Below are 13029 nucleotides of genomic sequence, written 5' to 3'. Positions count from 1 at the left end.
AGCCTTTTTAACTGTTTTCTGTCTCCCTGGTGCCCCACTGTTTCTCTCCATTGTGGGAACCAGTTCATACTTGAAACCATTTTGGCTTTAACGTGAAACTCAGGTTCTAGTAGGTTCTAAGAGGATACAGTATTTTGCAGTGTTGTTTTGTGTTTATTCTACACATAGAAGAGCTACCATATAACCAACGACAGTTATGTATATTTGAAATGCCTTGTCATTGAATGCCCTGCAGCATCTTGTGTGTACATATAAACATTTTACTCTCTGCTCAAAACAAATGTGTATCTGTTTGATATTCATTCACACAATTAAACATTTGCACTTGACATTATTTTACTTTTTCTGACCTTACCCCACGAACGTCTGTGTAAGCTCTCAGTCGTACAGGAGTGGTCCATCGATGAAAAGGTTTCGTCAGCAAACTAAAGTCTTACTGGTAGTTTAGGCCCTATATATATATATGCATACTGTCCAGACATGGCGGTGCCGGACTCTGCTAAGATAGGTCCCTGCTCTCGGGTTGGGGGGAGCAGAGGACTACCCACTGCAGCTGCTCCACTGATAGTTCCTATCGTTCTGACTAACGACTGACCTGATTGCCCCCCATCAGTATTACTAATCATATGTTGCCTAAGCAAGGTATTGTATGAACGATGTATGAGGTTCAATTTGGATCGTTCTGATGAGATGATACCGGTCGAAATGGGGCAATCAGGCCAGTCGTTAGTCAGAACGACAGGAACTATCAGCGGAGCAGCTACCAGGGGTAGTCCCCTGCTCCCCCCAACCTGAGAGCAGGGACCTATCTTAGCTGAGTCCGGCACCGCCATGTCTGGACAGTATGGATATATATATAGGGCCTAAACTACCAGTAAGACTTTAGTTTGCTGACGAAGTTTCTTGGATAAGAATCGAAACATCCGACACCTTCAAAAAAAGTACAGATAACGGCTGAAGAAACCTTTTCATCGATTACCCCAAGAACATCATTGTGCCCCTCAATTTTTTTACAGATCAGATCAGAACAGAACCTTGCCACCAATAACCACAAAGGAAATGCAGTCATTTGTTGTCTAGAATGTTGCTGATTAACGTTTGGAAAGTTCAAAATATTCAAGAAACCGTTTATCGGGACCTGTAAAACGCTTTGAAAACGTAAATTATGATGCAGAATTTCCCTATTCATTTTGTTGTTCCCCCTTAGGGTCCCCACCACCCCACTGAAAAATTAGCTACAACATGCCTACTTAGTCAATAATGAATTCCGACACGAAACATCAAAGAGCGCTGCTGTGTGGTGCGGATTGTGGGTGGCTGTGGGTGTGCATGATGGATACAAATAATTAATACTTTGCTTAATTAAGCCTTGTTCCAAATAGTTGAGTTGAGGAGAAAGTAGCATCATCTTGAATATTTGAAAAATTAAAATTTAAAATTTTCATTGTGCCAAAGGCAGAAGTATCAACTATTCGTTTACCTTTCACTTTGAGTCATGCATTTTTGAGTTGTAATAATAATAATAGATTTTATATATAGCTCTCAAGGACACTTTACAGTCACAGACGAGCATAGATACAATAATAAATAGAATGCAATTATGAATAGAAACAGTAGATAAAGCTAACCAGAAAATGCAATTTTAAATAGGTGAGGTTTGAGATGGTATTTGAAGGTGGGAAGAGAATCGATGTTACGAATGTTGGGAGGAAGTGAGCTCCAGAGTTTGGGGGCAGATCGGCTGAAAGAACTCTCCCATCGTGCTGAGACGGGCAGGGGGCACCCAGAGGTGGAGGGAGGAAGAGGATCAGAGGGAACGAGTTTGTAGTTTGGACAACGATGTTTTTTACATTAGTCAGAGTCTGAAATAACGTTGTTTCAAAACTCTCAAGGATACTTTACAGTCGCAGAATAATATTTTTTTTCCCTGCCGGGTGAGCAGCGGCAGCCATTCGCGCCGGCGTTCACTCAACCAAGAAGTAACACACAATTAAGCGTAAATCCTCAGAAAAACACACTGGAGTAAAGATACATGAGGACTTTACCGAACTGTAGTATTCCTATCTCATTACTTCCAGTCACTAGCAATAAAAATTATATGAGTGCAGCTTTGCAAAAAATATATATCTGCGTTGTTTTGTTCCTGTCTGGGTATATAACAAACTGGGGTTATACTTCCATCTAGTGTTAACATTATTTTGGTGCACTTGTGATTCGGGGTGATGAAGCTTAGAATTTCACAATGCTCTGGGAAAAATAAAGCAAAAATATCAAATAACTGTACGCGAGTAGTATATTTTCAGGTGTCGAACCCTCGAACTTTGTCTTATGTGAAGAGACTTTGTGGCGACTTTGTAATTGTAGAAATATTTCTTCATCTACCCCATTACTAGTCTAAAAAAACGTGACAACCGATTGTAATGAATCAGAACAAGCTTTTTGTTTTCATTCTTTTATTTGGTTATTTTACAAAAGAAGGAATTTCAACATTGTTTTCTTTCAAAAATGTATTTACAAGTTTATACAAAAATACAAAAAAACGATTCAAATCTGTTATGTCCTTTAAACTTGGAGCTTCTTTTAAATAGACAGTTACACTTGCGTGTTCTCTCACATATATTTGAAATGTTTAAACTCTTTTAGTGCTATTCAATACTGTACACCTTTGAAAAAAAATGTCCAGTGTCTGTCACAGCTCATTACAGCAAAGTTGAATGCAAACATTAAAACACTTGAAGCAAGTATGTTATCAATTTCGGAGTAAAATGTTTTTTTGCTACTTTCCCAAATAAAAAAAGGCTTTTTTGTTTTTGTAAATAAGAGTTTGAATTGATTTTGAATGGAAACCCCACTTTATCGTTTGACTGAGCCAACAGTGCAATGTAGCCAATGAATTGAGAAATAATTCCAATTCGTCGTGATAGATGAACAGAAGAAAAAAAAAAACCACCAGACAAATCTGAAACACGTTCCATGTTCTTTTGTTTGTTTTGTTTCCAAGTTTTAAAATGGAATCTTCACATTGCATTCTTCAAGTGGCGGAGCGGTAACCCATTCACATCCATTGTCTACAATATTAAATGGGAATTCAAGTTTTAACAAGAACAAAAGTAGAACGACTATTTTACAAGTCACTTTTCAGCCTTTTACTCTCATTCTTTATTTTTTTCATGCTGTCCCTTTCCAATTCAAAGTAAATACCAACTTTTGCGGTTCAAGCAAGACTAGAACCCAGCACCACAAGTGTTCTGATTTCTTGATAGAATTTTCTTTTCAGTCTCTTTCAACATATGATTGTCCAGTGAGTAAGATATACAGTACAAGATAAACCCCTGTTGTGATCACAACTATACAGAACAGAATTAGCCAGACAGGTTGTACTATTCTATTGAACACACTATTGAACTTGACATTAGAACAGAAAATACAAATTATTTTCTCATTTGGAGACATCCCTCATAAAAAATAAACATATTGTGGAGTTGTTGTTTTTTTTCATTTCTTTTTTTCCATTTGTGTCTGAATGCATGTGAAAGAAAACGCAACAAATAAAATATAGAAGCCATGTGGGTGTCATGAAGGTAAAATTTGTATGCGCAATTCACAGCTTTTTACTCACCCCACAGTTACACAGTGTCAGTTCTGTAGTTTACGTTCGCTGAGTATGTTTTGGCCTGCTACACTATCTATCTATCTATCTATCTATCTATCTATCTATCTATCTATCTATCTATCTATCTATCTATCTATCTATCTATCTATCTATCTATCTATCTATCTATCTATCTATCTATCTATCTATCTATCTATCTATCTATCTATCTATCTATCTATCTATCTATCTATCTATCTATCTATCTATCTATCCATCCATCCATCCAACACATCCAACTAACCCTACCCACCTATCTACCTACCCACCGATCTATCCAGCATTTATAGTCAAACAACAATATGTTTGGCAAGGTATTCACAGAATACAGTGAATGGTTTCAATTGAAGTGCGGTCTCTACATGTGAGTTACGTTTGCTGTGATAGGCAGGTGAGAGTTCAACTTGTGAATCGATGATCACTTTCTTGTTGCTGTAGTTCCCAAGTCCACTTCAGTTGTATTTCAAGAATTTTAAGAATGCATTTCATCTTTAGCAATTGTTTGTTCATGTATTTCAGTAAAGTGTTATTGGTCTTTTTGTGCAACACTGTACATTTGAATTCAACAATTACATATGTATTTTAGTGCAGCGTAAATGTGCAAATTGTGCATCATGTAACTATGGTTCACAAGGGACATGGCCCTATCCCCAGTTTCCCGGTATTTTGCGGTTTTAAAATGTTACATTTTACAACCAAGTCACTGCAGGCAAAGCAACATGCCCCCTCAGCCTGTCATTATTACTGCGAGCAATTAGTGCATGAGTCAGACAACTTTTCCCCTTGACAAAAATGTGTCAATTTTGACAATTTTTCAGGTACCAGATCATGGCAGTGGATGGACATGCAGAACATTCTTTTGAAAATTAGCTGCTGTAGGAGGCAATACTTGTAATATAATATTGTATTTAAGGGCGTAACACCTATCTCTCAAATTTTGCAAGCAGCACGGAAATTAGTGCTTCTACATTTGCGGAGTAAATATTCTTGACTTGGTTATGAGGCAGACAACATGGCAAATATACATTGTTAAAATCAGCTGGTTTCTATTCTGGCGTTACTTTGAGAAGCGAAGGAAAGCATAAAATTAGCTACCCATTTTGAGACAGTGGAAGTAGATTTACTATTGTAAATCTACATTTGTATTTAGTTGAGGGGAAAAATATGTTCTTTTTAAAATCAGTCATGAACCATATATATTGTTTAAAAACAAACATAGATTTTAGATGTAATTTTTAAACCCCACGATATCAAAATAATATATCTTAGGTTCCCATGTTCAATACTTTGACAATAAACACTGGGGCCAACTAGTGTGGCCCCATGTGAACACTTTCAGGGATGGCTACTATAATTAACAGGTTGTCATGTTATCTATCAGGTTTCAGGATGCACAGAAGGGTTAATGTTAATGTCAAGACGACGGTATACTTGAGGAGGCTAAGTACTTTTTTAGGTGGCACTTGAGGGAACGTTTGGGAATCCCTGCTCTAGTTGATTCTCTAAGTGCACTGCTGCAATATGATTGGAGAAGGAAGATAACCTTTGTCTGTAAATGGCGGCCACATACTACAGCCATGAATGAATTGAGTTTAAAATTTGGGGAGTGTCTTCAAGATGAATAATATTTATCAAGTTAGATAAAATGGCACGTTGAGCTCTCACCTGCCTGGTGTGACTGGGTCAATGCAAATGAAGGATAGGCAACTAGGAGAGAACAGTGTTCATTGTTGACATTTGTACGTCATGTCAGTGAGACCCGTTCTTCTTTGCTACACTCTTGTTTAAAAAATGTTGTTTTATATAGATAGGACTTTATATTCAATACAAATATACATTTGGAATTTCATTATAAGATATAACTTCTTTTGAATATTCTTGAAGAATCGTCAAGTGCAAAAGAGAGTAAGTGATTGGAAAGCTTTGGAAATTACTCTCTGGACAACCCGATTTAGAACCCTCTAAAGTATTTTTCATGATTTGAACTGAATGGTGCCTTTATAACTGCCTCGAAATGCAAATTTTCCATTTGGAAGTTACAACCGTGTGACTTGGTTTTTAGGTTTGTTTAAAATATGTTTCTGGCTAAGGTCCATGTAGAGTCAGTCACACCAATCACAAGCAGGTCTAGCAAAGAAAGGCCACTGCGATTGTCCCAAAGTCTTCCACAAATGGACCCCATCTGCTAAAATCCCAGAAAAAAATATTCCAGCGGTAATTTGGATATATGGAAATGGGGTATAAATCAATCAGTGACTAAAACTTCTCACAGGATCGTTTTCCATATGATACGAAGGAATCACAAAACAGTTGACAATCTCGGGGATGTTACCATTCGGGCCATGCAACACGATGAAACTTTAGCATTATGTTTGGAGATGTTTTACAAAAATACAGTACATGCATCATACTAAAATTTTCAAGATGATTTCTGTGAAGAACTGTGTGGTTGTCTTTTATGCTATGCTTCTGATCCCAAGTCTGCCGACGGAAATAACAGCTCCCTGTTTTTTGTAACCTACGTGCAAGATAAACCTTGCTAGTTGGAAGGAATTTTTATAATGCGCTTCGATGCAAAGTCTGGTTACTGCTTGGGCAACAACAGTTCGAAGAATATTATATATATACTGTATATATGTATAATTTTTTAATGATTTTTTTTTTCTTTTAATTTCAAAGAAAGCAGTTCACACACCCACACCAAACAAGACAGGAAGTACAAACAGCAGTGAATATTGCATGTGCCTGTACATGCAGTCCTTTCACAAAATGTCATTTTTTATCTTTCTTGTTCAACGTAATTTCCTTTTTTGATACGTATATAAAAGACAGTTCAATCAAAATAGATATTTTATCTATCAAGAAGCAATCATTTTTATATAGTTGTTAAATTAAACTTTTTTCTCATGAGCCTTTGTCATTCTGTTTCTCACAACAACTGAAACCTAACAGTTCCTAATTCATTCTCGCGCCAGTACGATTTTGGCGTGCGTGTCGACAAAAGGCGTCAGGACGCACATAAAATTATAAAAGTAGTAAGGAGGGCATTTCGAAAAAACAGTGTATCTGTCAACAGATTCTACGAAGATCTGTCGTCATGGGGACTTCCGTCTGAATTCTCTGTTTCCCCTTCAGAAATGGCTTGCATGGGAGCAGTGTAGAGGCGGCTACGAGTACTATAGCGACTACTGTTGGCTACTGGAGGGACCCGAGAACGTCCTTGTCGAGATGCAGCGGTCATAGGCAAGATTTTAGGGGTGAAGCTCTCAGAGTTGGCCCTGGGAAAGAGGCCCGGGATCTGGATTGGGTCCAAATTGGCGAATGGCGGATCCTGGTGCACTGTGGGTGTTTCTTCAACTTGACCAGTGGGGCCATCTGGAAAGGATTCCCCGTGTGTCTTTGGAGTAATAGGGCTCTTCAGAATTTCTGTGGCTGACATGCGGTAACTAGAATCAGATCGGCTGCCTTTCTTAAGCAACAACAGTTTAAACTCTTCATTGGATGTACTGGATTTCTTGGCGCTGCGGTAGATCGGAACAGGGACACGTTGTGACCCGGAAGAGGTGGGTATGGTGGCTGGGGTGTTGAGTGGAGGGGGCGGTGGCAAAATGGCATTGGTGATGACACTGTTCGGATTCATTGGTATTGTGGGGCAGAGTCGGGACTTCACATTTAAGTCTCCCGAATCTTTACGTCCCAGGACCTTTCTCTTGGATCTGAATAGGAAAAAGTTAGAACCAAGTTTTAGACAGCTGGATGAATACTGTCTACATCAAGATCTGAATGTGCTTTTCATATTACACCACAATGAGCAAACTGCTAAAAATGTATACCAATATGGATAAAAAAATAAATGAATGCACAATATATGCATGTATATTGTATTTTGTATTTGTATATTGTATTTACATGAATAGCGAATGAGCTTTCCCTTATTTTACGTTTCTTTCCATTGAAGCTATTCAAGGCGCATTACTTCTGACTTGTTATTCACCGACTGATGAAGCAGCATCAGGAGCAACTCAGGGTTCAGTTTTGTGCCCAAGTACACTTTGACATGGTCATAGGTCAATACTTTCTACACCACTTCCAGCTGCAGCACAGAGGGGAGGATAACACTCACCTAGAACACTCAACCATCTCAAACTGTCTCATCAGCCCAGGCACTCACACTTTTAATGAATATGGTGTAGACTGTCAGGTTAAGGCTTGTGTGCCACAGGGGGTTGCACACTCTTCAAATTTGGATGTGTCATATGTGCAGTTTCGAAACCCGTGCTTTCAATCGACTGAATCCTGCATGTCGTGGTAAAATTTCAGCACCTGTGGATCATGGCAAACAGATCCTCAGTGGTTCTCGACTTGTTGGGTGATGTTGTGATATCGTCATCAACTTTGCCGTCTTCCGTTAAAGGGGAAAGGGAGTTGTCAGTGGGTGTGGAATCTGCAACAGAAAACATTTTGATCACACATGATGCATGTTTGATAATGTAGGTTAAAATGCACACAAGTTTACCTTTACTGAAATAGTCTTCTGTGTCAGGAGTGGTGGAGTCATTATTGTCGTGTGGCAGCAGGTGATGGGCACTTCTGGTAGCACCTGATGTCTCTTCCTGTTCTTCCTGCACCATTTGTCTTATCCTCCTGGCATCGCTGATTATGTAAGGGTGCGATGTCTCCACTGCGGTACCAGGCACTTTGACTGGACTAGTCCAGGGCCCTGAGTCCAGGTGGAATCCTCCAGCAAACTCATAGGCTGGAGGGGGAGGGTGATCTGTTCGCATGCCCACCCTGTGACATGTGGCCCTCTGTGATTCTTTTACTGGTTCTTCTTCTTCGTCATCTTCCTCCTCTTCATCATCATCTTGGGAAAAAGAACGCTCCCCCAAGATCCGAAACTCTGGGTGGGCATGAGCTGAATGTGTCAGCCCTCTAAATTCTGTGTGTGAGCGGATATGTGTGTGTAGATCGACCGGTGAAGGGTGAGGAGCACGGGGCACCGGCCGATGCAAAGGCGAGCTGTCATCAGAGAGTTCTGAAAATGGGTCTATACGAGTCCTGAATGCTGTCATTGACCAGAAGGTTCCAGGCCCGTATCGATCTTGTCTGAGTAGTAGGCTTTCATACGATGGAGGCCCATCAGGGTGACGTCCAGGAGGAGTTGGTTGAAAGTGATCAGGGGAGGTGATGTGGTCCTGTGATGGAGGTCTGGGGGGTGGTCTCCGAGGAGGAAGTGGCCGAGTGTTCATTGGGGGTGGGGCTAGAGTTGTGCTTCTGGTAGAACATTTGGGTTTGGTAGCAGTTGCTGTTGCACTGGCAGAATCCAGGTTTGAGCTGGTCACAGTATTACTACATTTGCTAACAGAGTGAAGCTGCACTGAACGTAAAATTGATGGAGTTATGGTCAACATATTAGAGCTAGGAATCAAAGCGGCAGCATTTGCACATGACGGCGAGTTGCTATTTAATGTCTCAGTGACTGACATCTTATTTCCAGTGGGAATAACGTTTGCTACTCTGTGTTTGCTATGGTGAAGTGTGTGCAGATGTTGTGTTCTGTGTGAGAGTGTGTGTCTGACATAACCACCGTGAATAATATTAAGATCAAGCTGAGAAGGAGGCGGTGGGAAATCTGGGTCTCTCTTGTAAATCGAGGTAATAGAAGATCCATCTCTCGGAAAGTGTTGCGAGGACGAAAGCGAGGACTTTCTTTCTGGCACTTTGGGCTTTCTTTTGCCCATCGAAGGGGATAGCGGGCCTGGAAAGAATGCTGCTGAAGTGGAGGGCAAAGTAGAAGTTGGTGTTTCTGATTGACTTGAATAACCACTGGATGGTGATGCCAGACCAGCTAACTTCTCCGGTGACCCAAGTTTGAAGTCTCCAGGCAGGCGGGGTGGACTAGCAGCTCTCGTCTCAGAGGACCTTGAAAGAGTCTGGGATTGTGTGTCAGTGGAGGACGAGCTGTCCGGGGACTTGATGCAATCCATGACAGTTGTGCCTGTCGCTGTGATTGAGTTTGAGAGGGATTTGTACTCACAATTGCTAGACTTCATCTCAGTATTATGAAGCCAAAGGTCTGCATAGTCAGATTGCACAGCTCCTTCATCCTTAAACGAGTGTGTATCTGCTGAGCTGAAGGACATGGGCTCCACTATATCCACAGTTTCTCCCAGTCCCATCACCCAAGTTCCCATCGGCTCTGCCACAAGACATGCTGTTTCTAAAGGTTCTGGAATGCCCCCAAGTTCCAATTCCAACTTCATATCTGTGGAAGACAGTGTCAATTCTTGTTCATTAACTGTCTTTGGTTGGTCTTGATCTGCTTGTGTGTCTGTTCCAACATCAACACTGCTATTAGCCACTTTCAGTGAGGACGTTCGCATAGGTGGAGGTGGTTTTAATTTGGGTTTCCTAAGTGGACGACAGGGCCTCCCTAGCGTCATAGTGCCTGATTTGTAGTCGGATGAGGCTGAGGAGTAAACCCCTTGGGAAATGGGATGTGCTGTCACAATGTTGGATTGAATACAATCGGTCTCTTGGTCTGCATAGTTATTACATATGTAGTGTCTTTGATTACTCTTGCCAAATTGTTCGGATGCGTATACACCCCCTGTATTAGATGAGCAGGGAGAATCAGTGTCTATGTCCGTGTTGTTGGTCTTTTCACTGAAACATGTTTGGTCTTCTGGAGCTTGTTTGGAGCTGTAGTTGTGGGTTTGACATGGGTTTTGAGTCTGATCATGGTATTGATCTGGGTCATGCTGGTCCTGGTCTGGAGGGTATGCCCATTCCCCCTCACTGGCGGTACTGACTCCTGCATCATCCAGCTGGTCTGTTGCTGAGGATGTGAATGAGTTTGACCGGTGGCCTGGTCCTTGGGGTCTCAGTTCAGAATGATACGTAGGATCCAGTGAAAAACCCTCATCTAAGGCATTGGGAACAGTGTTGAGTGACAGCTCTGAGTCACAATGTGACGAGCCTGTAAGTGGTGGAGAAGAAGGTGGGGGGATAGTTTCAGAGGTTTGGGATGGACAGGTAGAACTGGAACCGCTCCAGTTTCCACTGGAGGACTGGTGGTCTTCCTTTTGGTCTGCGTGGCTACTCAGCATTCCTGTTGTAGAGACAGAGTGAATTGGACTGCTAAATGTATCGGAACTCGAAGAGATCTCGCAGCTGCCCATGTCAGCTTTGCGGGGCAAGCGAGAACGGCCTCTCTCCATCCAGCAATGTTCAGGACTCCCTTCTCCTCGATTTCTGTCCCCAGATCGTTGCAACCCTTTTAGGCTTCCAAGTTGCAATGGCTCAGGAGCTGCCTGATCATCAGTGCTCTCTTCTTCATCCTTCATCATCATGATCTTGAGCCTCGGACTGGGACCAGGCGGAATAAAATCCTCTGGTTCGTATGGTGACAATTCCTCATCCTCATCATCATCATCGTCATCATAATTGTCATCGTCGTCCTCATCGCTATCCATCAGGCGTCCTCCTTCTCGTGGGAGGCTACGAGATCGCAAGCGTACAGTGTGGCTTGTGGTACTCGCGTATGTCGAGTCATACTGGTCACCAAGGGAAGAAATGTTGCCAGTTGAGTGGGAAAGAGATGCTGGGATTCCTTGATGGCCTCGTTGAGCTCTGATGCGCCTCCTGGAAGGAGCAGCTGTACCTGCACAAAATACAGTGGGAATACATGGTTGTTCAACATTCATTATATCACCTGATTACTGACGAAACCATTTGGATTTTGCAGTGCTTGCTCGACAGTGAACCCCTGCATATTCACGGATGGAAATTTGCAAATGTGCAAGTTCTTTTTAACTTATTCACTTGAAAAGTTCACATTTTTTGTGTTTCGCCAAAGCAATATGAGGGTTACTTTGGATCCTATTTTGTGGAATATTGGTGATATTTTTTTAGTTTAATCAGGTGGTGTGTTTTTTATGTTGGAACTCAAACAAAGTGAAAATTGCAAATAATTTATTTGCTTGTCTCATAATATTTGTAGTGTATTTCGTCAACATTTATGATTTTGAGTACATACTAAATGACGGGTTTCATGACTGAACACTGTTTATGTCAAGGGCTTATTTGCCTATTTGTTTGGCCTCGTGTGATATTGCGTCAATTTGTGCCCACGTGTTATTTAGATTTGTATGCTAGCTACTGAGTCTTTTTGTGCGGAATAATTGAACTATTGAATCCAGTCGCTGATGTCACTTTGGTTCATGTCTGTGTCTATGCTAGATTCGGTGTGTTTGTGCTTGACTGATCCTTCTTTTTCTGTTACCAACCTCAGTCAATAAATACATTTTTTATTATTAAATAATTACAGTATTTCTCTTTTTGCTCGCGGAAGGACGTGCTATTGTTACCCCCGTGAATAGTAGGGGTTCACTGTATCTTAAAGTGGTGGATGGCTGATTGATGTTAGCATGGCCAACAGATGGTGTTTGTTTTCCAATATGTAGCAGCAGTAAAAGGCTGACATGAAATTATCCAGTGACAGTGTATTTAGAGGAGATTTTATTAGGAATTGTGTTGTCGTTCGTGTTTTGTTCTTTGAACAACCTGGTGGACAAATGGGACGGAATGGCATGAGGAAACATTCAAAGGAACTTACATGCTATGAGGAAATCATCGGTTTGGCAGCCAGAATCTCGAGTGTGGTGAAGCCGATCACTAATTGAGAAGTCTTCGTGACACAGCGAGAGTTGGTGCGGATTGGCATGGACAATTACTGTCCGCTCTCTTGCTACCGGTGATTCATCGGAGTCTGAATGTAAAATGACATAGCATGCTGAGTCTCAGTCATGTCATGTTGAAGTCACTTTAATATGGAACATGAGGGAGAGATGGTGACACCACAAGGCTGTAATAATGCGCTTTAGCTGATTCCGGTCTGATCATTTTGTTGTCGTTGTTGTTGACAAAATGAAATTGTTGATACAGCAACACGGTAGCCTCATTTTAAAAGAATATATATAATACAATGTACATTACATTTGTACATTGTTTTGTAAGACTGCATGCACATGAAAACAAATAAATAAAAAAGGAAACAAAGATGAACCAGGAGATAGCTCAGATCTTTTTGTGCCTTTTTTGTTTTGATTGGAGCTGGTAGTGGTTACATCACAGAAAGTAGGAAATTTTAAACTTTTTTTTTAATTTAATTGTTATTATAAGTGGTCCTCGGTTTATAAACATACAACAAAATGATATTATGGTAAAATGTAAACCATTACTTCAAAATGTCTCTCAGGGAAATGTTTATATTATCCATTGTATTTTTTAAGACTATGTTCAATGATAAATATAATGGTTATGTGTCATTTTAAAAATAAGTTATTTTGAAAAATAATTTTTGGTTTGCTAACCCT

General features: G+C 40.7%; 1 protein-coding gene across 2 annotated transcripts in view; it reads right to left on the bottom strand.

Moving 5' to 3' along the window:
* Nucleotides 1-2459: 2459 nt before the first annotated feature.
* The window catches only part of nhsb (Nance-Horan syndrome b (congenital cataracts and dental anomalies)), a 64945-nt gene continuing 54375 nt past the window's right edge, over nucleotides 2460-13029 (bottom strand). For both annotated transcript variants that reach the window (XM_088992293.1, XM_088992294.1), the window contains 4 exons: nucleotides 12270-12422; nucleotides 8169-11315; nucleotides 7976-8096; nucleotides 2460-7368 (listed from right to left, as the gene is read on the bottom strand). In XM_088992293.1, coding sequence (XP_088848419.1) covers nucleotides 6732-7368; nucleotides 7976-8096; nucleotides 8169-11315; nucleotides 12270-12422 — 4058 coding nt within the window. In that variant the 3' untranslated portion in view covers nucleotides 2460-6731. The remainder of the gene's footprint in view (nucleotides 7369-7975; nucleotides 8097-8168; nucleotides 11316-12269; nucleotides 12423-13029) is intronic.

The sequence above is a fragment of the Hippocampus bargibanti genome, linkage group LG03 (genome assembly GCF_051943395.1).
Source record: "Hippocampus bargibanti isolate YZ-2025 linkage group LG03, ASM5194339v1, whole genome shotgun sequence".
In the NCBI taxonomy this organism is placed as follows: Eukaryota; Metazoa; Chordata; class Actinopteri; order Syngnathiformes; family Syngnathidae; genus Hippocampus; species Hippocampus bargibanti.
The sequence above is the reverse complement of the archived record's forward strand: the minus strand, read 5'-3'. Positions and strand labels throughout refer to the sequence as shown.